General features: G+C 40.9%; 1 protein-coding gene across 5 annotated transcripts in view; it reads left to right on the forward strand.

Annotated features, from left to right (window-relative positions):
- Positions 1-26,277, forward strand: part of LOC140469293 (pre-B-cell leukemia transcription factor 3) — a 258,334-nt gene that overhangs the window by 172,994 nt on the left and 59,063 nt on the right. For all 5 annotated transcript variants that reach the window (XR_011956053.1, XM_072565650.1, XM_072565649.1 and 2 more), the window contains exon 4: positions 21,559-21,749. Coding sequence is in view for 4 of the 5 variants with exons in the window: in XM_072565650.1 (XP_072421751.1) it covers positions 21,559-21,749 (191 nt within the window). In the remaining variant the exon portion in view is untranslated. The remainder of the gene's footprint in view (positions 1-21,558; positions 21,750-26,277) is intronic.

The following is a 26,277-nucleotide window of genomic DNA, read 5'->3' on the forward strand; positions in this document are numbered from 1 at the left end:
GCCTTTGCCATCCTGTCAACTATGACTCCACTTTCCAGGAACTGTATACTTGTACAGTTTGGCAATACTCCCGCAGAGCCATAACATTAATTGTATATGTCCTGGTCTGGTTTCCCTTACCAAAAATCAGCACCTCACATTTATCGAAATGAAACTCTATCTGCCACCCCTCAACCCATTGGTTCATCTGATCAAGGTCTTCTTATACTCTGAGATAACCTGCTTCATTGTCCACTACACCACCAATTTTGGTTTCATCTGCAAACTTACAAACCATACATCCTGTTTTTCACATGCAAATCATTTATATAAATATTGAAAATCAGTGGACCCAGAACCGATCCTTGTGGCATACTGCTGGTCACAGGCCTCCAGTCCAAAAAACAATCCCCTACCTTCACCTTCTGTCTCCTACCTTTTCAAGTCAATTTTGTATCCAGTTGGCTAGTTCCCCCGAATTCCATGTGATCCAATTTTGCTAACCAGTCTACCATGTGGAGCCTTATTGAACGCCTTGCTGCCGTCCATGCAGGCAATATCTACTGCCCTGCCTTCATTCTTCTTCACCTCTTCAAAAAACTCAATCAAGTTACTGAGACACGATTTCCTATGCACAAAGCCATGTTTACTCTCCATAATTAGTCCTTACCTTTCTAAATACATGTAAATCCTGTCCCTCAGCATCTCCTCCAATACTTACGTCAGGCACACTAGTCTATAGTTCCCTGGCTTTTCCTTACCACCTTTCTTAAATAATGGCACAACATTAGCCAACCTGCTGTCTCTGGCACCTCACCTGTGACTGTCGATGATATAAGGGACCCTGGTGATGCTGTCGATGATACAAGGGGCCCAGCGTTCTCTTTCCTAGCTTCCCATAAAGTTCTCTGATGCACCTGATCAGGTCCTGGGGATTTACTTACCTTTATGCATTTTAAGACTTCCAGCACCTCCTGTTCTGTAATTTGGACACTTTTCAAGACATCACTATTTATTTCCCCAAGTTCCCTAGTTCCCATGTCCTTCTCCACAGTAACTACTGACACGAAATATTTATTTAGTATCTCTCCCATCTCCTGTGGTTCCACACATAGCTGGCCTCTTAGTTGATCTTAGGGCGGCTCTATTGTCTCCCTTGTTGCTCTTTTGCCCTTAATGTATTTGTAGAATCTCTTTGGATTCTCCTTAATCTTACTTGTCAAAGCTATCTCATGTCCCTTTTTTGCCCTCCTGATTTCTCTCTTAAGTTTACTCCTAATGTCCTTGTACTCTATTGGGAATTCGCTTGATCCCAGCTCTCTATACCTGAGATATACCCCCTTTTTCTTGACCAGAGCTTTAGTTTTACTAGTCATCCAGCATTCCCTACACCTTGTCCTTTGCACTAACAAGAACATACTGTCTTTGAACTCTCATTATCTCATTTTGAAAAGCCTCCCACTTTCCAACCATGTCTTTATCTGCATGCAGCCTCCTCCAATCAAAGTTCAAAAGCTCCTGCATAATACCGTCAAAATTTCTCCAATAATACTCCAATTTCGAGCTTTAACTTTTAGATCAGCTTCATCCTTTTCCATACCAATTTTAAAACTTCCTCCCAACTCTAATCTTGAAAACATACTCACTGCTGTGCCAGTATCTGACCTGATGGGGAGTACAGGTGGCAGCCTTGCTGATGCTTCCTCTGAGACTTCCGCACATCTTCCTCAGATGGCGGAGAACATGTCTTGCAGTGTGACCTCTTGATGATAGACACAGGATTTGCCAGCGGTGCCTGCAGAAGACAAATGAGAGGATTTTGCAACCGACGGATAGAAGTAGTGATATGTTACCTTTTAGTGCACAGTGGGGAAAATGAATGAACAATGTTTCTGACTCAGTTGCCAGAACATGGAGGTTTCAGCATCCCTACAGGAGCAGCCCCCGTCTTTTCTGACCAACACCAAGATCCTGTCCTCACTGGGGGTAAGGAGATGAATTTCCAGCATCCCATGACCTGTCCTAGCCCTTTGAGCCATATAATGGGTTGCTTGTTGGCACAGCTGTTAGTTGTGGTGCAAGTGGTGAAATGGTGATGAAGTGACTGAAGTGAGTAGTGGACAGTGCAGAATGAGTGGGTGAGAGGATTTGGGATGTGAGAGCGAGTGAGGGAAGATTTTGCAAGTGATAGTGGGGAGTCGTAGGGCATGGAGGTGAGTGCAGTTTTTGAAGATAGAGTGAGTATGAGATAGCGGGAAGAAAGTGGTGGCGCTGCCCTTGGCTGAGCAGGGAAAGCCATTTACCTGCTTCCTACGTTGCTGGGCATTTCTCCAGATTATAAAGCACTGACCCAGATAGTAATCTCAGATTGGGCTGGCAGCATCTGGTGATGTGGCCTCCTCTGACACTCCTCTTGGAAAGTGGCAGTTCTCCTTTGTCCCACCCTATTGGCAGGGACCTCCAGGTGCCTGTCCATAGAGCAGGGTGCCAATTTCCCCTTCTCAGCCATGCTTGGGACAAACATCAGCAAACATGCAGGACAGCTCCAGACTGCCAACCTTGATCAGATCCTCAACAGCCTTTTTTAAAGACGACATCTGCCAACGAAACTGGTGTATCCTGTGGTGCCCCATCAATGGTGAATACTTTCTGCTATAGCAAGTTAACATTGGTTGAGAGTTTGAGGCAATTGCATAAGAAAACTTGCTTGGCCTTGTGAAGAAAAGCTTGATAGAACATAGAACAGTACAGTACAAGACCAGGCCTTTTGGCCCACAATGTCTGCGCCAACCATGATGCCATTCTGCACTATCCCAATCTGTGTGCAGATGTCCATATCCCTCTATTCCGTACCTGTTCAGGTGTCTGTCTAAATGCCTGTTCAAACATTGCTATCTTATCTACTTCTAGCTCCTCCCCTGGCAGCACATTCCAGGCACATACCACTCTGTATAAAAATACTTGTCTTGTGAATCTCCTTTAAACATTTCCCCTGTCACCTTAAACCTGTGCCCCCAGGTAATTGACACACCCTGGGAAAAAGACTCTGACTATCCAGTCTATCCATGCCTCTCATAATTTTGTGTACTTCTATCAGATTGCCCTCAGCCTCTCACCTTTAGTGAAAACAATCTCAGGTTGTCCAAAATCTCTTCTCGCTAATATACTCCAATCCACCTAACATCCTGGTGAACCTCTTTTGCACTCCCTCCAAAACCCCCAAATCCTTTCTGTAGTGGAGCAATCAGAACTGCACACAGTACTCCAAATGTGACCTAACTAAGACTTTATACAGCCGCAACATGCCTCAGCAACCTTTTTACTCAGTGCCCTGACTGAAGAAGGCAGGCATGCCATTTACATTCTTTACCACCTTAACCACTTGTGTTGCCACTTTTATGAAGCTTTGGACTAGGACCCAAAGATCACACTAATGTAATTGCTCCCAAAGATCCTGCCATTTCCTAATATTCTCTGGCATTTGACACTCCAAAATCCATTACCTCATGCTTGTCTGGATTAAACTCCATCTGTTGTTTTTACATTTCCAACTGATCTGTATTTTTTTCTCAATATCCACAACTCCACCAATTTTCATGTCATCTACAAACTTATGAATCAAACCATCTACATTTCTTATATATACACATAAATATATAAAATATATTACAAACAGCAGAAGTCCCAGCACTGATCCTTGCAGAAACCACTGGTCACAGACCTCCATTCAGAAAAAAAAACACCCCTCCACAACTACCTTCTGTCTTTTGATCATGCCAATTTTGTATCCAACTTACCAACTCATGTGACTTATTTTCTGGTCCAGCCTACCATGAGTAATCCTGTCAAATGCTTTTGTGAATTCCGTATAGACAACATACACTGCCATACTCTCATCAATCATCTTTGTCACTTCCTCAAAAAAAACTCAATCAGATTCGGGAGTCAAGACTTCTCCAGCACAAAGCCATGTTGACTGTCTCTAATAAGTCCACTCTTTTCCAAATGCGATTAAATTTTCTTCTGAAGAATCTTTTACACTAAGTTCCTTACCATTGATATAAGGCTCACTGGCCTATAATTTTCTGGATTATCCCTGTTGCTCTTCTTAAACAATGCAACATCATTGGCTATTCTCCAGTCTTTTTGGGACCTTGCCTGTGGCTCAAGAGGAAACAAATATTTCTGTCTGGCCCTGGCAGTCTCCTTTCTTGTCTTTTTCAGTATCCTGGGATGGATCTCATCAAGCCCGAGGGACGGAGCTACCTTCATGTTTTTCAAGACACCCAACACCACCACCTTCTTAATATTGACATGGTCTAGAATATCAACATCCCCCTCTCTGATCTTACCATCACCCATTTCCTTCTCCTTAGTGAATACTCATTAACGACCTCACCCACTTCCTCTGACACTGTACATAAATTCCTTCCTTTGTCCTAGAGTGGACCTACCGTTTCTCTAGCTACCCCCTTATTCCTAATATACATATAAAATGCCTTGGAATTCTCCTTAATCTTACATATCAAGGACATTTCATGGCCCTTATAGCCCTCCTAATTCTTTGTTTCAGTCCTTTTCTACTTCGTTTATATTCTTCAAGGGCCTGGTCTGATTTCAGTTTCTAAACCTGACATATCCATCCTTTTTTTCTTTTCAACTAAACTTTCAATACCTTAAGAAAAATATACATGTTGCAAACAAATGGTAAAATTCAGCCCTATATGTTTAATGTCACTAAACCACACTTTTTCGTTTTCAAATTAACATATCAGAAAAATGCCTTACCTTGAAACTAAGGAGAGCTGTACTAAACTCAGCAAATATTTCCATGGAGTTTTAATTCATCCATTCTTCTATCACCCTCATCTTTGCACTAATATCAGTTATTCCAAGGTGGTACAATTATGTAGTATCTACATGGAACGTGCATTCATGATTTTCCTTTTATGTGCCATACTTAGCACCATGATCTCAAGCAGCACTGAAGACAGGGAAGGAAGTTGTAATGACAATCAAGTGAAATATCTGTCTAGAGTACAATCATACTGTGCTTTAAGATCATTGGGGAATTTTCCCATATAGGTTTAAGGTATTTGATTGAATGAGATTCACTGTGTCTTGTGCTCTCAGCTTTCACAGCTGTGAAAGTTCCTTGGTTCTCCTCCTCTTTTTGCTTCCCCACCCCACATAAAAAGGAATATGAATAGTACAGTATCCCTCATTGTGCTCACTCTCAATTCTCACAGTTATTAGGGATCTAAGCTGCTGACGTTTTTGCTGGCAGCAAGTGAATTTCAAATGCTCTGCAGAGGTCAGTTTTTCCATACTTCCCATCCAAGATGGAACCTGACAGGGTTCTTTGAACTTGAAGCCTTTTGATGGGTGTACAGGCTACTTTGAGTGATTTATTAAAGGAAACCTTACTACAGTTTCCATCAGCCTGCTTGATCATGTAAACTTTACTTGCAATCTTAATGTTACCTAGCAACCATAGCAAGTGTGAAAATTTAACAGCCCAAGTAGCCAGAGGGCTTCATTGGACCCATTAATGTACATTTTTATAATTGCCATCTTAAAGGATATTTTTAATCTGAAAGCTGCTTTCTTTAAATGTCATGTATTGAAAAAATTGTTACTACTTATTTCAGTTTGATATTGCTTCAGGTTTCTGTTTCCATTTCAAGACAATGTACATTACAGCAAGTAGCCATCATTACAAAAACTACTGTGTGTCAATTTAAAACAAACTCTGATATCAATTAAGAAACTATCATTTTCTCTTCATCCTATATTAAATCCTTCCTATTGGCTTAGCCAACTACTTTTCTAATGGTATTCAGAGTCAAATGTATTATAACTGAAATGATGACCATTTTTGGTGTGCATATATTTATAAACTGCTTTACTCACGATAGATATTTAAGATTTTTCTTTGTAAAACAGCACTATTACATTTGGCTTTAGTAGCAAGCATCACTAATTTTTCATTGGCATTCTTCTTGCAGGTTGTCCTTTGCTCATTGTGCTTGAAGCTACCTCCTACAACCTAGCACTGTTAAAACCCATTTGAAATGTATAGTGGAATTGCCGCCTTGTGAAAAATGTATAAGAGAACATCCAGCCACTGTTGTACATTTGACTAATTTGCAAATCCTGTGTGCATTTAATTCAGCACAAAACCTAAGTAGCAATAATGGTTTCAGACAGAAAAATAAACTCATTCAGAACTGTTGATGCCATTATGGTTTCCAGTACTTTTCTAGTTCACATGTTGCCATGAAAGCAAACTGGTCAGTACCTTGTTTGTTGCAAACCGTCCACGGAATATGTTGTTTTGTTGAATTGTGGACTGATCCTCTAAGTATGAGAATGTTAGGAACTGCACAGACATTAGGACATGAGTACATGTATTGGGTCTGGTAAAAGTAATTCTGCTATTGGCATGGTAATAATATTTAAGTGCCCAGTTCTAATTTTGCACTTCTACTGTAACAGTTAACTGTGCTGAAGATGAAACCTGCAAAACTCTTGGTGTAATCTAGTAAAATTTGACAATGAATTAAGATATTCTAGCAATGAGAACTCAGATCTCTGGTGAGATGGAACTTAGGAACTACAGGAACCGTAAGATTTTGCATTTGTCCTTGGTGCTATGTCCAGTGCTTCCCCTAATACAAATTATGTATATGTTGATGCCAGGTGGCAAAAAAATTGTAAGAGAGACAATGTGGCAAAATTTTTTTAAAAAAATGAAATGGGAAACAGTTTCCAGCTGCTAAACCCAGTAAAATTTTATACTATTCTATCTAGTCCTTAAAAAAGTTGGTTTCAAACTTGGTGTGTCAGGTAAAACAACATTATACTTTAATTTTAGGGAGGGAAAGGTTAGGACAAGCTAATTCCACTAAACACTCCCTTGTATGTTTTTAAACTGCATAATGTATAGTACTTTATTCATGAAATGTTTTTATTTGGGAGGATAATTTATGTATTTTCTTTTATTGGCTCCTCCTTCCTCCATTCCTAATGACATACACTGGTGAAATATTGTCATAGCACCAAAGTGTGATATTCTGAGAACATGGGTTTAAATCCTATCATAACAGATTGTGAAATCTGAATTTAGTGAAATTAATAGCTAGCCTAATGGTGACCATGTGCTATTGATTGTCATAAAAAAGAACATTTGGTTCTCTCATGCCCTTTTGGGGAATTTGCTGTCCTTACTTGGTTGTGTCTACATGTGACTTATAATTGCCCACTCAATTAGGATGGGCAATCAATATTGGTCTAGCCAGTGATGCCCATATGCACTGAACAAATAAAGAATAATTGCACACATGCAATTCTGCTGCTATTGAAGACAATTGTTAATACTGACCTCGAGAAGACTGATAGCATGAGGGCATCCACTTTTATTGTTGCAATTGTTTTGAAAAGCAGGAGTACAGACAACATATGAAATACAGAGATACCTTTCCCATTGGTACTTATATGTAGTAATGTTACATTTGTTGCACAGCATTCCAAATGGAAAAAAAAGGTGAACAGATATCTTCTTCCATGCAAAAGGTCATGTGACTGTATATGTTTCAACACGTTAATTCATTGCTGGATTGGACATTGGCAACTTTCCACTGCATCACATAATTGGCCTTTCAACATTTGAGTTCAAGGAAAAAGATAATTTTAACTCACCCGCTCCACCCAGTGGGAATGAAATTTCTTCCAGAAACACATTGCTTGTTCTTATTCTATTCTTGCTGATCATCATTTTCACTGAACGCTTTCTTAAGGTGGCAGATCTGATTCAGGTGGGGTCTCATTAAAACATGCCAGTTAGAATCCTACAGTTGCTTGTGGAACTAAGGGCATATTAGGTTCAACTGTCCAGGGTAACTGCTGCAGCCAATCTTACCCAGTAAAGCTTTTTGCAGGAAGAGCAACACCAAGCAAATAAATTATTTTCTGGGCAGCAAAGCCATTGTTGTTTCAGCATCTCCGCTGTTGGGGTTCTTCCCAGTTTCAAGTCACAAGCAGATGGCCTCTGGTTTGCTAGGAAGCAGCTCCAGAAAGGAACTGACTACCCTCTATAAATCTTCTCAAAATTTCTCCCATCATCTGTTCTCCGGTATCAACAATTGTGTCTTCACACTTAGTCCTTTAAAATACACACTTTCAATTATGTTGATAGGATACAAATCTGAAAGCTGCAATTCTGATGAAGGTTGCTGAACCCAACTAAAGTACTCCAATTGTCAGCATAGCTGTGCTTAGCAAACTCAGTGCTGCTTAGAAATCAAACATGTGAGCTTCCAGGTCAGTATAGTTTAGGATGACAGTAGGTGATGTATTTACCAATTGATCCATCAAAAGTACTTTCCTATCTGCTTTTAAACTAATTCCCAAGTGCAAAACAATAGTGTCCATAGTAAACGTGGCTTCTAATTTTAATCAGTTTCCTCCAGGCAGCCTATCAAAGTTGGGCACATCACCATTGAGGAAGAAGTTGTTTTTTCTGAGTCTGTCATGCAATGAATTATTAATGCAAAAAACTGAGGGAGTATTAAAAAAATTAAGTTAGAAACTGGACTCCTCAAGAGGCATGTGGTATCTGATGTACAGCAGGATCCCTTAGTGCAAAATGTAGCATCAATTTTACTATATTGAGGCAGATGATGAAGCTATTTAAGTTGGTAATTTACTGTAAGTAGTCACAAAAGCTTTTGCCTGAAGTGCATACATGTTTCTTAAGGGTGTAACCAGACTTTAATTATCTAAATGTAAATACTTAACAAATTTTACTTAGAGTAATGAGCTAAAGTGTGCACTGTATAAATGAGATATTCTAATTAATCATACATGAATTGCTGGTTTAAAGGAGTGTTGCATGTGTCTGAGAATGTTGGTAAAATGCCCAATAGCAAATTACAATTTGCATTCAGAGATAAGCTCATTTAATACAGGTTCATACAGTTTGACTAACCATATTCAAAATAATCTCCAGTATTTACATGGAAATAAATATTCAGTACTTTGCCTTCTCTTTTCAAAATTCACTTACTTTTGTGTGATCCATACCGTTTCGTAAGTGTTGATTTGTTAATTGTTCTCTTATACCGAAGTATCTGCTATCCAACCTAGCAAGATATTCTTCCTTGCACAGAATGTAAGAATATTGAAAAGTTTTTCCTTATGCGGGCCTGCAGGAAATACAATGGGTAGGCCCAAAAAGAGCGAAATAGGCTCCTTTTCCACCCTTACACCTAAAATCCTCTCCATTGCATCCACCACAGCGCTCCAATATGTTTAAAGCCTGTCACAAGGCCAAAGACAGAGTACTCGTACAGACCTTGCACTTGGGACATGCTGAAGATACCCCTGGTTTAAATTTTGACAAATGGTCTTGGGCTAAGTGGACCCTGTGGAGAATTTTCAACTGTAAAGCATGGGTCCTATTGCAAATTGATATCTTCCTTGCATTCTCCCAAATATCCTCCCATGCCTCTGAAGAAACTTCAATACCCCCAGCTGTCTTTCCCACATCTTGCAGAGTCGATCAGACTCATCTGAGGTGGCACCCCCCAACTGGTGATATAGAGTACTGACAAAGAGTGTACTCTTAGCCCTTAGTACCCCTCTTTCTATGTCAGATTTGTAGGGATCAGTCAAAAGTGTGGTCTTTTTTTGAATAAAATCCCTAACTTGAAAATAACTAAAGAGGTCTCTATTAGGTAACTTGTACTTCCGTATTAACTGATCGAAAGGCATCATTACATCTCCCTCAAATAAATCACCTATGCAAGATATACCCCTAGCTGCCCAATGTTTAAATCCTGAATCTATCATACCTGGTTGAAAACTCTGCATACTCACTAAAGGTGTAAACAAAGATGTTTTGCCAATATTATCTTCCCTCTGCTGAATTGCCCTCCATGCTTTAACAGTATTGATGACTATTGGGTTATGGCAATATTCCCTAACTGTCCTCACTTGTCCAAAAACAGCAAACTGGTAAGGGGGCACCTTGCCTGGGAGACTTCGATATCTAGCCATATTGAAAGAGGGTCCCCACAAACCCAATCACTTACGTAGGTCAAAAGCGAGCTTAATTGGTAATTTTTAATGACCGGAAGGTCTACTTCCCCCAACCTGTGAGGCAGCTGTAGTTTGGCTAATTTAATGAGGGGCCATTTAAGGTGCCAGATAAAGGAGCTGAACCAACTGTTCAGTCTCCTGAGTGTTTGTTTATTGAAAATCAGGGGGAGTATCCATATAGGGTATAGCAAACGAGGGAGAATATTCATCTTAATAAGCGCTATCCAACCCAACCATGAGACTGGAAGTGTTTCCCATCTTTGGAGATCTTGTTTAATTTTTTCAAATAATTGAGTAAAATTGGCTTTGAACAGCCAATCCAGAACTGGAGTAATGAATATGCCTAAATACACAAACCCCCCCTGTGACCACCTAAATGGGAATCTATAGTCACTCAAGAGCCAACTCTTTCGTAAGACCACCCATAGGCATAACCTCTGAATTAGCAAAATTAATCTTATACCCTGAAAAAGCGCCAAACGCGTGAATGCATTGTATCAGGCAAGGCACTGGGACTGCTGGATTTGTCAAGAAAATTAGAACATCATCTGCATACAGCGAGATCTTATGTAATTTTGACCCTACTTCTGGAGCTGATATATTGAAATCCCCACAAATGGCCTCTGCCAATGGTTCAATCACCAATGTAAAAAGTAGTGGTGAAAGGGGACAGCCCTGCCGGCTGCCCCTAGAAATATTAAACGGCTTGATCATACCCTGTTGGTAATGACCGCAGCAAGAGGTACACTGTAGAGAATCTTTATCCATCTTATGAAAACTTCGTCAAATGCCTTCTCTGGATCTAAAGAAATCACCAATCCCTGTATTGACTGCTGTTGGCATGCTTGAATTACGTTAAGCAGCCTCCTAACGTCATTGGAGGATCTGCGACCCTTTATGAAACCTGTTTGATCCTCTTTAATAATAGAGGGTAACGCCTTAATGCAAGAGCCTTAGAGAGGATCTTAAAGTCCGCATTTAAGAACGAGATGGGTCTGTATGAAGCACAGTCTTCTGGATCCTTCCCTATTTTCAGGATAAGTGAAATATTGGCCTCTCTCAGAGATGATAGGAGACAAACATGACTGTATGAATCATTAAACATATTCAGCATCGGGCCTGACAGTATACTTATAAATCCCTTATAGAGTTCACTGGGAAGTCTATCCACTCTGAAGCTGCCTCACAGCTTTCTGCACTTCTTGCTCTGATAATGGGGTATTGAGAAAGGACTGTTGTTCAGGAGTCACACCAGGGAGCTTCAGATCTCTAAAAAAGGATTCCATTTTGGCCTGCCCCTCCTCAGAATTCTTAGACTGATATCACTTAGAGTAGAATCTCTGGAACGCCACATTAATCTTTTTAGAATCACATGTTAGGTTCCCAGACCCTTTCCTAATCGCTGTAATGGTTTGTGGGGCACTCCTCTTTCTGGCAAGGTATGCTAAGTATTTGCCTGGCTTGTCACCATGCTCGTATAACCTTTGCTTTGCAAAAGCCAGCTCCTTCTTTGCCGTCTGCGTGAGCATCGAATTTAGTGTAGACCGCAGTGCCGTAATCCTCTGTTGTTTGACCAACGAGGGTCTGTCAAAATAGGCCTTCTCGGCTGCCTTCAACCGTGCTTCAAGGAGACGTTGTGCTCACCCTTCTGCCGCTTCCTACTTGTGGAATATGAAATAACTAACCCTCTGGCATAAGCTTTGGCAGTTTCCTAGAGAACAAATGAGCTATCAACCGAGCCTATGTTGATGTCTAGGAATGCCCGAAATTCCCGAGAGAAATACTCCACAAACTTGCTGTCCATGAGAATAAAGGGTCCATTCGCCAGTACCTTGAATCCACCGTAACATCCTTAATTTTAACCATGAGGTACACTGGAGCATGATCAGAAATGGCAATATTACCAATCATACAGGATGCCACCAGATCCAGGGTTACCGCAGGGATCAGAAAAAAATCAACCATCGTGTTACATCTGTGCGGATTGGAGAAAAATGTGAAATCCCTACCTGTAGGGTGGAGACACCTCCAGACGTCCACCAATCCTAATTCCCCACACAAACCCAATAACTGTTCAGTTTGTGCAGAGGGACCTTTAGGCAACCTGTCTACTGTGAGGTCCATGAGGCAGTTAAGATCTCCCCCTATAATGATGTGCCGAGACTTGATACTTCTCAGTTTAGAAAAAGCATCTACCAAGAATTTAAGAGGATGAGCTGGGGGACAATAAACATTTAAAATGCCATATTCTTCCCCATTTATCAAGGCTTTTAGAATTACAAACCTCCCGTATGTGTCTTTAACACATTCCAACAATTTAAATGAGAGATTTTTCCTTACCAATATAGCCACTCCCCTACTTCTGATATTAAATGATGAAAAATAAACTTGGTCAAAGCCATTCTGCTGTAATTTCAGATGCTCCTTGTCATCCAAATGTGTCTCCTGTAACAAAGCAATATTCACCTTCTCCTTTCTAAGACTCAAGAGTATCTTCTTCCTCTTAATTGGTGAGTGACTTCCCTTGATATTCCAGGTATACCATTTAATCAAATCATTAGCCATAACCTTTTGCAATTACATTTAAATTCCAGAGAGGAGGAACCCGAACCACAAATTGCTGAGCCTTAGTGTCGCATGGTCCACCAAATATAAAAACTATATAAACTAAAACCACTACATTTAACAAACATATAAAATTATTAAAAATAAAAAACAACAAAAACCAGAAAACAAACCAACATATAAAGTGCCAATAGCGCTGAGTAGGGGAACCCACCCCCTGCCTGGAGGGGGCAACTACCCGTCCCGAACTGCCCATAAATAGGCATCTAACCATCTCAACCACCTTCACTTCTCCCAGCTAGAGCTGCATCGCAAGCACAAGCTAAAAAGAATAAACACCCCATAGAATATCAATATGAATAAAAAAACTTTCTTTTGTTTAAAAAAAAGGGGAATAAATACCCCACCCATCCTTTGGTAGGTCCTAACTTAGAGATTTAAAATGTACGTCTTTACCACCACCAGACGTAGTTTGAACCAAATTATGATCAATAGAGGAAAAAAAAGGGGAAAACCGGATTTCCTCCATTTCTTTTACAGAATTATAAACGCATACCCAAGCAACAATATTTATACATACTACAATTGTTTAAATTAGGTTAGTTTGTCCACAAAGTCTCTTGCCTTCTCCGATGTGTCAAAGAGATGTATGGATCCATCTAAGGTGATCTGAAGCACTGCCAGATATCTCAGGGAGTACTGAATCCCAAGCTCCTTCAATCTTCTCTTGACACCATCATACGATTTTCGTTTCTGGATCACCGCCGCTGAAAAGTCCTGAAAAAACATGATCTTAGACCCCTTGTAAATTAGGGCCTTTGGATCCTTCCCCTGGAGTCTGGAAGCCTCCATGACTCTGTCCTTATCCTGGTAATGATAAAACCGCACCAGGAAAGGACGAGGGCGTTGACCCAGACCTGACCTCCATGCTGCGACCCGGTGAGCCCTCGCTATCTTCAATCCTCTCATGCCAGTCTCCAAGTCAAGGAATTTCGGAAGCCAATCTTCAACAAATTCCGCATGCTGCCCACCATCCTTACCCTCAGGCAGACCGATGATCCGAATGTTTTTTCTCCTGCCCCTGTTTTCAAGATCATCCACTTGGTCACGCAAATTACGACCCTGCGTCTTCAGGGCTTGGATCTCTTCCTTGAATGAACTGGCATCAGCTTCTACCACTGTGAGCCTGTGCTCCACCTCATCCGTCCTTTTCTCCAGGTCTCCCAGCTGCTGCTCATGCTTCTGCAGCATGAGAGAGACTGGAGCCAGCTTCTCTTCAATCTGTTTCCCCAACATCTCGCAAGATTTCGAGAGCTGGTTCATCAGGCCCTGGAGAGTAATCGGCTCCGAGGCTGCTTTAGGTTGAGCTACAGGCCCAGCCTCGGATGCTCCTCCCTTTTTAGGCATTTCTGGACAGTGAAAATACAGGTAAGTCATTTTTTAAATGTTTCGTGGGGCTCCACAATTTTTCCAACGCCCCAAGAAATCCTGAAGACCTGGGTTGGGTGGGTTAAAGGACCACCCTGCTTCTGCTGCGATGCGAACCTCTGCAATGTGATCTTCTCAGATCGCCGCCATCTTAGATCCCCCAATCTCACGTTTTTAATCTATGTTATGGCACCAATATTCAGTCCATACTTCATGAGACATACTGACATAAAGAGGAGTTAAGTATTGTTAATTTGTACTCAGCTTGGCCCCAGTGTTTCACACTTTGCCATGGTGGTTTGAAGCTAATTAAATCTTCGAGGAACGATGGTAATCTGATATCTGAGTCGGTTCTTCTGCAATGCTCTAGGGTTTTAGCTATTAACTGAGAAGGAGCCTGATTTGTTGATGAGGAACTTTAAGAGTAGACATTTATGCAGGGCAGGAATTTTGGTGCATGGCTCCAGAGAACACCAAAGGTATGATCTAACAGGGTGGATGGTTCTAACCAGACAGTAGTGGGAGGCACATCAGTACATTGTAGTGGTGGGTTAACTTCAGCAGCAACTATGGATATACGTGAGATTACTAAATTCTATTTGCATACAAGCAACCATGAATTTCATAACTGGGCAAAAAAGTATGCTGTTCATGCAGGTACTTCTGTAGTTTGACTTGGAGAGTCTAGTACATGGTGATAGCAGATTTCAGATACATAGCTATTTAAAAATAAAGCTTTTGTAACTCTGGGCACCAAGTTCAGCTTGAAAATGAATGAAATAGAAAGTTAGATGTGACCAATCTGTGACACCTATATTGTGCCCCTTGAAGTTCAGTTTGACTCTGTATATTTCCTTTGTGATTGCAGGTTAGAATAATACCCAAGGAATAGGTCATATTTTCTGATTGCTGCTTTCAACATACAAAGTAGAAACAGAAGTAGACTAGTCAGCTCTTTCTCCTGTAATCATTAAGATCATGGCTGACCTGACTATTCAACATTCCTGCCTGATAATATTTTAGCACATGTTTATCAAGAACCTTATCTTCTCTGTCTTGAAAATATTCAAAGATTCTGCTTTCACCACCTTTTGAGGCTGAGAGCTCCAAAAACTCATAATCCTCTTTGAGAAATAAATTCTCCCCATCTGTGCCTTAAATATTTGACTGCTTGTTTTTAAACAGAGATCTCTGGTTGTAGGAGGAGACATATTTTTCACATTCATCCTGTTGAGAAAAGATCCTGCAGCATCTTGTATGTTTCAATTAAGTTACCTCTTTTTTAAATGGATACAAGCCTAGCCTGTCCACCCTTTCCTCATAATGCAACCTACCCATTCTACGTTATAGTGTATTAAATCTTCTCTGAATTTCTGGTGAATTTATATCTTTCCCTCAATATGGAGACTAACATTGTACTCAAAATGTGTTCTCACCAATGCTCTATATAACTGAAAAAAAAACTATGTCCTACTTTTCTATTCAATGTCACTTTCAATATATGATAACATTCTATTAAGTTTTCTAATTACTTGCTGCACCTGCATCTTAACCTTTTCCCGATTAATGCATTTGGATATCCAGATCTCTGCATTTCACATCTGTGCAATCTCTCACAATTTAGATATTATGGGTCTTTTCCATTCTTCTGATCAACTTGGATAATTTCATGTTTTCCTACATTTTTCTCCACTTGCTAGATTTTTCCCCCATTCACTTAACCTATTTGTCTTCTTTCATTGATTCAAATATCCTCTTCATAACTTCCCTTTCCACTTACCTTCATGTCATCAGCAAAATGAGCAACTATATCGTTGGAGGTCTTTTTAAATTTATTCATGGCATGTGGGCATCACTGACTCAATCAGTATTTATTACCCATCCCCAATTGCTCTTGAGAAGGTGGTGGAGTGTTAACTTCTTGAACCTCGGTAATCCATTTGGTGTAGGTGCATCTATAATGCTATTGGGATTTTGAGGAGTTGGGAGGTCATGTTGCGGCTGTACAGGGCATTGTTTATGCCACTGTTGGAATATTGCGTGTAATTCTGGTCTCCTTCCTATCAGAAAGATGTTGTGAAACTTGAAAGGGTTCAGAAAAGATTTACAAGGAAGTTGCCAGGGTGGAGGATTTTAGCTATAGAGACAGGTTGAAAAGGCTAGGGCTGTTTTCCCTGGAGCTACGGAGGCTGAGGGGTAGCCTCATAGAGGTTTATAAAATCATGAGGGGCAAGAATAGGATCAATAGACAAAGTCTTTTCCCTGGGGTGGGGGAGTCCAGAACTAGAGGGCATAGGTTGAGGGTGAGAGGGGAAAGATATAGAGATCTAAGGGGCAACATTTTCACTCAGGGTGATACGCGTATGGAATAAGCTGCCAGAGGAAGTAGTGGAGGCTGGTACAATTGCAACATTTAAAGGCATCTGGATGGGTATATGAATAGGAAGAGTTTGGAGGGATATGATCCAAGTTCTGGCAGGTGGGACTAGATTGACTTGGGATATCTGGTCGACATGGACGAGTTAGACCAAAGGGTCTGTTTCTGTGCTGTACATCTCTGACTCTGTGACACTGAGTAATGTGATATATTTTGAAGTAAGGATGCTGAGAGGCTTGGAGGGGAACTTGCAAGTGGTGGTGGTCCCATTGTCTGATGCCAATATCCTTCTAGATGGTGGTGGTGATAGGTTTTTGAGGTCCTGTCTAAGAAACCTTGATGAATTTCTGCAGTTCAACTTTTGGATAGTACATGCTGCTGCTGTGTGTTGGTGGTAGAGGAGGTAAATGTTTACGGATGTAGTGCCAATCAAGTATTGTTGATGGTGTCAAGCTTAAGTATTGTTGAAGCTGCATTCATTCAGACTAGTGGGAATTATTTCATTATTCACCTGACTCGTGCCTTGTAAATAGTGGACAGGCTCTAGAGCATCATTAGGTGAGTTAATTGCTGCAGGGTTACTCACCTCTGACTTGCTCTTGTGGTCACAGAATTTATAGAATTAGGCAAGTTAAGTGTCTGGTCAATGGTAAGCCTCAGGATGTTGATAGTGGGGCATTCAGCATTGGTAATGCCATTGACTGTCAAGGAGTGAGGTTAGGTTCTCTCTTGCCAAAGATGATCATCGCCTGGCACTTGTAAGGCACAAATGTTGCTTGCTACTTGTTAGCCCAAGCCTGGATATTGTCCAGTTCTTGCTGCATTTAAACATAGACTACCTTTGCACTTCTGGCCTTATGTTGGAGGAAATGTCATTGATGAAGCAGGTGAAGATAGAATGCTGCCTTGAAGAAATCCTGCAGAGATGAACAAGAGCTGAGATTATTGATCTCCAACAACCACAACATCTTCCTTTGTGTTAGGTATGACTCCAACTGGCAGAGACCCTTTTTCCTCCCCGATTCCCATTTACCCTAATTTTGCTGGGACTCTTTGAGGCCACACACGGTCAAATGACACCTTGATGTTAAGGGCAGTTGCTTTCACCTCATCTCTAGAATTCAGCTGTTTTGTCCTTTATCAACCAAGACTATAGTGAGATCCTGAGTTGAGTGGCTCTGGTGGAACCCAAAGTGGGATCATTGAGCAGGTATTACTAAGCAAATGCCACTTGAAAACACTATTCCATCACTGATGCTCAAAAAAAGACCAATGGGGACTGATGGGGTGACAATTAGGGGGTTTGGATTTGTCTCGCGTTTTGCAGACAGGACATCTTCAGCAATTTTTTACGTTTGTGGGTCGATGTCAGTTTTGTAGGTATATGGGATCAATAATTGCACAGCATATTCTGCAGCAAAACTCTTAAATACTGTTGCTTGAAGGTTGTCAGGGCCCACAACTATTGCAGTATCCAACCCCTTTACCTGTCTGTTAATATCGCGAAGCAAGTTGAATTGACTAAAGATCAGCATCTGTGATGTTGGGGAGCTCTGGAGAAGGCCAGAATGGATCACCCATTTTGCACTCCTGTCTGAAATTGTTGCGAATGCCTGAACCATCTCTTCAGGCAATTTATGTACATTGTAAAATATTGGGAGCCTAGCATTGATTCCTGTGGCACTACACGAGTTACATTTTGCCAACTAGAAAAGGACCCACTTATCCCTACTCCTTGATTCCTGTTGGCTAGCCAATCTTCTTTTCTTGCCAGTGTGTTACCCCCATGTTTCCCTGTGCTGGTGAAATTGTTCAACATTGTAAACAGTCATTTTATTGGCTGGTGGATGGAGCAGTAAATTTACAGAATCGCCGTCTGAAAGATGTAGGTCTCCTAAATCAGGTATGTTGAACAATAGCTTGAGTCATAAGATTGTAAGCACTCACTGAGCCATGCACTCCCCAGCTTACTGCAGGGTGCAATAGAATACCATCAACACCCTTTAGCCTAGTGGAAATTATTGCTGTCTGAGTGAATGCTCTTACTTTATTAGGATCATGATTGTGCTAAGTTTGAAATTTAGTACCCAACAAACACTCAAGTATCCTTGGGCTACTTCAACGTCTGACTACAGCACACAGGATATATACTTGATTCCCTGTCTTATATATTTGTGAAAATATACAAAATAGGTCATATCCTTTACAGGCCTCCACTCTGATAGCCTTTCGAGTCTTAGTGTTATCACAAAATCGCATAAGGAAAAAGAAAAGTTGTGTCAGTTACAACTGAAGTAATTTATTTATTTCTTGGAATCCTTACATTTGGCTTTCCAGATACCATTTTATACAAGTAAAGTATGCAAGTTTTAAAACCAGTCAAAACTTTGAGTCAATTACATGGTATTACACAAATATTAATGTTTCTGTTAATTTTACAAATGGCCATTATAAATGATCTTATTTGGTGTTTGTTGTATGGATATAACCGTTTATTCTGATGATTTGAAGTAACTATTGGAACAAGCAAATGGCATGATTTCAATCTGGATTAAATAATGGAAGTAATTTTAACAAGATGATCTGGATGGGGGAAAAAAAAGCTAGAAAATGTAATGAATGGTTCTGAATTACAGTGTACAGGAAGAACAGTGTCTGCCATTTTACCACAGTGATTGCAGAAAGGTTACATCACAGGAAAAAGTCATTCACCTCACCATGGCATCAAGTATCACTTCTCCACCATCTCCCAGTAGCCCTGCATATTCTTCCTTTTCAGATAATCTAATTCTTTCTTGAATGCCTCAGTTAAACCTGCTTCTACCGCGCTCTCAGGCTATGCATTTCAGATCCTAACCACTTGCTGCATGAAAAGGTTTTCCACATATTGTCATTGCTATTTTTACTAATTACTTAAATGTGGTTCTTGCTCCTCCCACCAATGGGAACAGTTTCTCCCTATTTAAACAGTTCATACTCCTTATGATTTTGAATATACGTATCAAGTCTCCTCTTAACTTCCTCTTTTTCAGGGCACACAGACCCAACTTTTCCAGTCTGTATATATGACTGAAATTCCTCATCCTTGAAACCATTCTTATGAATGTTATTTGCGCCCCATAATGCCTTCTTATGCTGAAGTGGGCACAGTATTCCACTTAAAACCTTCCAGTGTTTTATATTTTTAACTTAACATCTTTGCTTTTATACTCAATGCTTCCATGAATTATATAGTAGCATTGGAGGCGGTTCACTAGATGAGGGTTTTGTTGTATGAAGAGTGATCGAACAGTTTAGGCTTATACTATCTGCAGTTTAGAAGAATGAGGAAGATCAAATTGAGATATTCACGATGATTAAAAAATATGGATAAAATAGACGTGCAGCAGATGCTTTCTCCTGTGGAGCACTCTCAAACAAGAGGTCATAGTTTTAGGATAAGGGGTAGCAGTTTTAAAACAGAGTAGAGGAGAAACCACTTCTTCCAAAGGATTGTGAATGTGTGGAATTTGCTATCCCAAAGTGTGGTGGATTGTGGGACAGTGAGTAAATTAAGGAGTTGGACAGATTGATCATGGTTTGAAGGTTTATGTGAAGAAAGCAGGAACATTGGAGTGAAGAGCATACCAGTGATGATCGAATGGTGGAGCAGACTTGATGGGCTGCATAGCCTAATTGTGCTCTGTATTTTATAATGAACTTATGAATGAAGCATGGGATGCTCTATGCTGTATTAACCTCACTCTTAACATGTCCTGCCACCTTCAATAATTTATGCACATACAGTCCTAGTCCCTCTGCTCCTGTAACCCATTTAGAATCATACCTTTCACTTTATATTATCTCAATGTTCCCTCTAAGTAGTGCATCTTCACAGCTGTTCCAAGGGTCTGTGCAGGGCAAGTAGCATGCTGATAACATTCGCAGCATTGAGTTCAGGTTCCAGAAGGCACTGCCACACATTGTCTCGGAAGTCTTTGCAGAGGAAAATAAAATCAGCAAAACTCTGATTGTCTCTGTGTTCTTTCTGTTAAAGTGAATCACTTCACACTTCTCTGCATTAAGTTGCATCGACCATATGTCTGTCAATTTCAACCATTCCCTTTTGACATTATGCACTATCCTTTTTGTATTTATTCATGGGTTGTGATCATTTTTGGCGAGGTCACCATTTATTGGCCCTTCCCTATTTGTTTCTTGAAATGATGATGGTGAGCTGCCTTTTTGAAATGCTGCAGTCCTTAGAGTGACTACATTCACAGTACTGTTACTGTATTTCAGATTTTGACCCGCGTCAATAAAGGAATGGTAATATGGTTCTAAGTTGAGCTAGTGTGTAGATCTGGGTGTGACAATACATTTGCTGTACTTGACCTTCTAGGAGTGAGAAGCTGCAGGCTTTGGCACGTGCTATGAGGAGTCTGGGTGCATTGCTACCGTGAATCTTATAAATGGTACACACTACTGCCTTTGTGCATTGGTGGTGAAAGGAATGAATGATGAAGATGATGGATATGATTCAAATCAAATGCACTGTCTTGCCTTAGATGGTATCAACATTCTTGAATTATTGGAGCTATGTTCAACCAGGCTAGTGGGGAATGTTCCACCACACTCCTAACTTGTGTTCTGTAGATGGTGAAATAACCACTGCAGAATTCCTAGCCTTTGACCAGCCCTTGTAGCCACAGTTTTTATATGCCTGGTCTAGTTCAGTTTCTGGTCAATGATGACCCCCAGAATGTAAATAGTAGGGGATTGAGCAATGGTAATGCAATTGAATTAGATTCTCTCTTGTTAGAGTTGACCATTGTCTGGCATTTGCATGACCCCCCACGTTATGTGCTACTTAAGAGATCAAGCCTTCTTGTGGCAGCATCTGCCAATTTTGAATCATATCCTTACATGAAAATCTAGGTTACTTATTCAGTAAGTACAGGGATTCTCACAAACATAACACAAGCATGCAATTCTCCCATTACAGAGGGAGAACCATTATCCTATTTATTTTAAATTCCCTTGAAACAAATGGAAACATTATGAAATAATACTTTGCTTCAGTTTCTCTGCTGGAATATATGATTTAAATCATGCTCTTTCTGTTGTAGGCATGTAATGAGTTCACTACACACGTGATGAACCTTCTACGAGAACAGAGCCGGACACGTCCAATTTCACCAAAGGAGATTGAGAGGATGGTTAGCATCATCCATCGAAAATTCAGTTCGATTCAAATGCAACTAAAACAGAGCACATGTGAAGCGGTCATGATCCTGAGGTCACGATTTCTTGATGCCAGGTACAGTTCTTACAGTAAAGGATCCAAATCGAGTATATTTTAATAATGTTTATGTTTGACCTTTTTCGGTACTTGGCCAACCTCATTAAAGACATAGGCTCTAGAGTTTGTACAATAAGCTCAGGAAAGAAAGCTAAAACATTAAATGAATTCCTTCATGTGTTAATCATGTTCAGTTCCTTCCTGAAAATGGATATTGTTATCTGCAGAGTTGGCCTGAACAACTTCTCTCCTGACCATTGGAAATAGTACGGTTTCAGCAGAACAGGAAAGAAAATCAGGAATATACTTCTGATCTTAAAATACCATTCTTTGTGTGGTACCAAAGATACTGCAAAAATCCTTTTCCTAAGTAGAATCTTTCAAGTTATGAGACGTATGAAGATGGAATCCTGTTTTGTACTTACTTTTTCTGTAACATAGAATCTTGGGATTCCAAAGCCCCTGGCTAATACAATTTCACCATGAACTAAATTTTAAGCTACTTTGCAGAATTCTTAGTTTGCACAGAATAGCAGTAAGATCTGAGAAATTACTAGCAGGTCTGCAGCATCTATGGAGAGAAAATGAGGTTAATGTCTCAGGCTCGGTGAACCTTCTTCAGAACTGATTTAGCTGGGCGAAGGTTGGTATATGTACTAGAGAAGGGGTGCGGAAGGGCAAAACAAAAACATTCGGTGGAGATGGAGCCCAGAGAGAGAGAAAAACAGTTGGGCAAAGGAAAGGCTAGAGATTAGCCTGGGAGATTGAATGGCTGCTAATGGGGACTGTTAGTGGCTGACAATGGGTTGTGTATGGTAGCAGTCCATGTGGTGACAGGGCCTGGTGTGTAGGGATTGAAGTAAGGAGGTGTTCGGTCTCTGAAATTATTGAACTCTATATTCAGTCCAGCAGGATTCCCTAGCGGAAAATGAGGTGTTGTTCTCCCAGCTGGCACTGAGCTTCGCTGGAGCACGAAGCAAACCTGAGACTGATGTTCGCCAAGGAACACAGTGGTGTGTTGAAATGGCATGCAACTGGAAGCTCAGGGTCATTTTAGTGGACAGAGCATAGGTGTTCTGCAAAGCGGCAGCCCAGTTTGGGCTTTGTTTCTCCAGTGTAGAGGAGCCCATATTGTGAGTGTCGAATACAGTGGGCTAGATTGAGTGATGTGCATGTAAATCGCTGCTTCACCTGGATGTGTGTCTGGCACCTTAGATGATGACGAGAGAGGAAGTAAACAAGCAGGTGTCACACCTTCTGGAATGGCATGGAAAGGTGCTGTCAGGCTGTGGGGGAGTGTTGGAGGAATGGAACAGGGTGTACCAGAGGGGACAAGGAAGGGGAAGGCAATATGTGTCTGGTGGTTGCATCCTGCTGGTGGTAACAGAAATGGCGTCTAATGATCTTTGGGATATGGATCCTGATGGGATAGTAAGTAAGGACAACAGGACCCTATTGCTGTGGTAGGAGGGAAGAAAGGGAGTGAGAGCTGAAGTATGGGAGATTGGTCAGACACAACTGAGGACCTTGTCAAATATGCTGGTGGGGAATCCTTGGTTGAGGAAGATGATGGACATTTTGGAGGCCCCTTTCTTGATGTTGGCATCATTGGAACAGATGTGACAAACACGGAGGAACTGGGAGAATGAAATGGAGTCTTTACAGGAAGCAGGGTGTAAGAATTTATCGTTGAGGTAACTGTGGGAATTAGTGGGTTTGTACTGGATATTGGTGGCCAGTCCAGAAATGGAGCAGAAATGTCAAAGAAGGGAATAGAGGAATCAGAGGAACAAGATGAAGATGTGAGAAGGGTGGAAATTGAAAATGAAATTGATTAAGTTTTTCCAAATCCAGATGAGAGAGGGAAGCAACACCAACGATGTCGTCGATGTTCTGGAGAAAGAGTTGCAGCTGGGGACCAGAATAGGACTGGAACAAAGAATGTTCCATATACCTCAAAAAGTGACAGACATAGCTAGGGCCCATGCGGGTACACATGGCCACTCCTTTGACTTGAAGGAAGTGGGAGGAGTTAAAAGAGAAGTTGCTCAAAGTGAGGACAAGCTCGGCAAGACGGAAGAGGGTGGTGGTGGATGGGATGGTTCAGGCCTTTTCTCCAGGAAGAACCGGAGAACCTTGATACCATTCTGATGGAGAATATAAAAATATTGCACGTCCATGATGAAGAGAAAGTGGTTAGAGCCCATGAACTAGAAATTCTGAAACTGACATAAAGCATCAAAGGAATTGCGGATGTCAGTGGGAAGGGGCTCTTCTCCATTCCTCCAGCACTCCCCCAGAGCACCTTCCCGTGCTATTGCAGAAGGTGTAACATCTGCCCATTTACTTCCTCCCTCCTCACCATCCAAGGTGACAGTCACACCTTCCGGGTCAAGGGGCAATTTACCTGCAGTTCACTCAATCTAGTCTACTGCTCACAATGTGGCTTCCTGGGCTTTGCAGAGCACCTACATTCTGTCCTCAAAAATGACCCTGAGCTTCTGGTTGCCTGCCACTTCAACACCACCAGGTTTCCCGGCCAGCATCTCTGACTCAAGCTTACTGCAGTGCTCCAGCAAAGCTCAGCACTAGCTGGAAAAACAACGCCTCATTTTCCGCTTGGGAACCCTGCAACCTTCTGGACTCAATATCAAGTTCAATAATTTTAGAGTTTGAGCACCTTTGCCCATGTCTTTACCTCAACACCCAAAAACCAGGCCCTGACATCATGTGGACTGCTACCACAAACCCATTTTCAGTCAATAATTCATTCTTCCAGGCTGACCTTTACCCTTTCCTTTGCCTGCCCAACTGCTTTGTCTATCTGTCTCTCTATCTATCTCTGGACTCCATCTTCACCTATCATTTACTCTTCCCCCACCTCTTCTGTAGTATATGTACCAGCCTTTTCCTAGCCATAATCAGTTCTGAAGAAGGGTCATTGGATGTTAACAGTGCTTTCTCTTCACAGATGCTGCAGACCTGCTGACTTTTTCCAGCAATTTCTCATTTTCTTTCTGATTTCCAATATCCACAGTTCTGTTTTTTAACAATTAGATTTGTATTGTACTTAAAATAATATTTTAAATAACAAAAATTATACCTATAAAGGAAGTAGGCTTGACTTTTGTAGATACAAAAAAAATTGTACAATCAGAACCTCTGTTATACTACGTCAGCAGTACTGATTCCTATTGTACTATATCTGAATTCATATAGCCTTGGCCAGTACAGAATAGAACTGCAGCAGAGCCTTCATATACTTTTGAACTTTTATTTACAGCGAAACACATTATTTGTTGTGTACTTCCAACCACCAATCCATCTTTCAGCCTGTTTCTATGTCAAAATTATTTTTAAATCAACCTGTTTGAACAGTAATATGTATCTGGTGGTAGCATCCCGTTGTAGGTAATGGTAATGACATCTAATGATCCTTTGAAGGTGGATGCTGATGGGATAGTAAATGAGGACAAGAGGGACCCGGTCACAGTTGTGGGAGGGAAGAGAGAGGGTGAGGGCCATAGTGTGGGAGATGTGTTGGACATGATCGAGGGCCCTGTCAACCATGAACTTAAGAAACCAACTTAAGAAATTACTTCTATGACAGTTGGGATTTTAACCCAGACCTTCTGGCTGAGAGGTCTAATACTGCACCATATCAACTCTCATGTTCCAGTACATATATTAGTTATCAAACTGTTTGGATGTGTTATGATATATCTCACTGGCTATCTCAGCCGGTGTGTGACTGGAACCAGGTCTTTCTGATGCAGAGGTAGAGAGACTACGTTGTATTGTAAGAGTACCAAAATAATTTTAATCAACCTGGCAAGGTTGAGTTCATGAATAGGAAAGGTGTGATCTCTTTGATGGAATTGTGCTATAGTCTGTGGGAGGTGGAGGAACAGACACATGGGCAGATGTAAATGTAAAATGTAAAATCAACAGGATTATTGTTGTAGGTGATTTTAATTTCTGCGATATTGACTGGAACTCCCTTCCTGCCATGGGCTTGATTAGAGGGGGCTATTTGTTAGGATGGTTTTTTGAAGTCTAACTAGGGAAGGGGGTCATACTAGATCTGGTATTGGGAATGAGCCAAGCTAGGTGAAGATAGTTTCAGTAGGGGAGAATTTCAGGGTCAGTGACCATAACGCCATTAAGTTTTAAGTTACTTATGGATAAGAGTAAACGTAGTCTTCGGGTGAAAGTACGACAACGGGAGAAAGCTCACTACGACAATATTAGGCAGTAACTGTGGAATGTAGATTGGGGCAGTTGTTTGAGGGTAAATTCACATCTGGTGCGTGGGACTCTTTCAAAATTAATTGATTAGAGTTCAGGACCAGCATGTTCCTGTTAAAAAAAAATTAAGGATAAGGATGGCAAAATTCAGGAACCTTGGATGACAAGAGAAATTGAGCTTTGTCAAAAAGGAAAAGGAGGGATATGTAAGGTTTAGAAAACTGAAGACAGACAGAACTCTTGAAGAATATAAAGAAAGGAGGAAAGAACTTACACAGGAGTTAGGAAGGCTAAAAAG

Source organism: Chiloscyllium punctatum, chromosome 49, assembly GCF_047496795.1.
Source record: "Chiloscyllium punctatum isolate Juve2018m chromosome 49, sChiPun1.3, whole genome shotgun sequence".
Classification (NCBI taxonomy): Eukaryota; Metazoa; Chordata; class Chondrichthyes; order Orectolobiformes; family Hemiscylliidae; genus Chiloscyllium; species Chiloscyllium punctatum.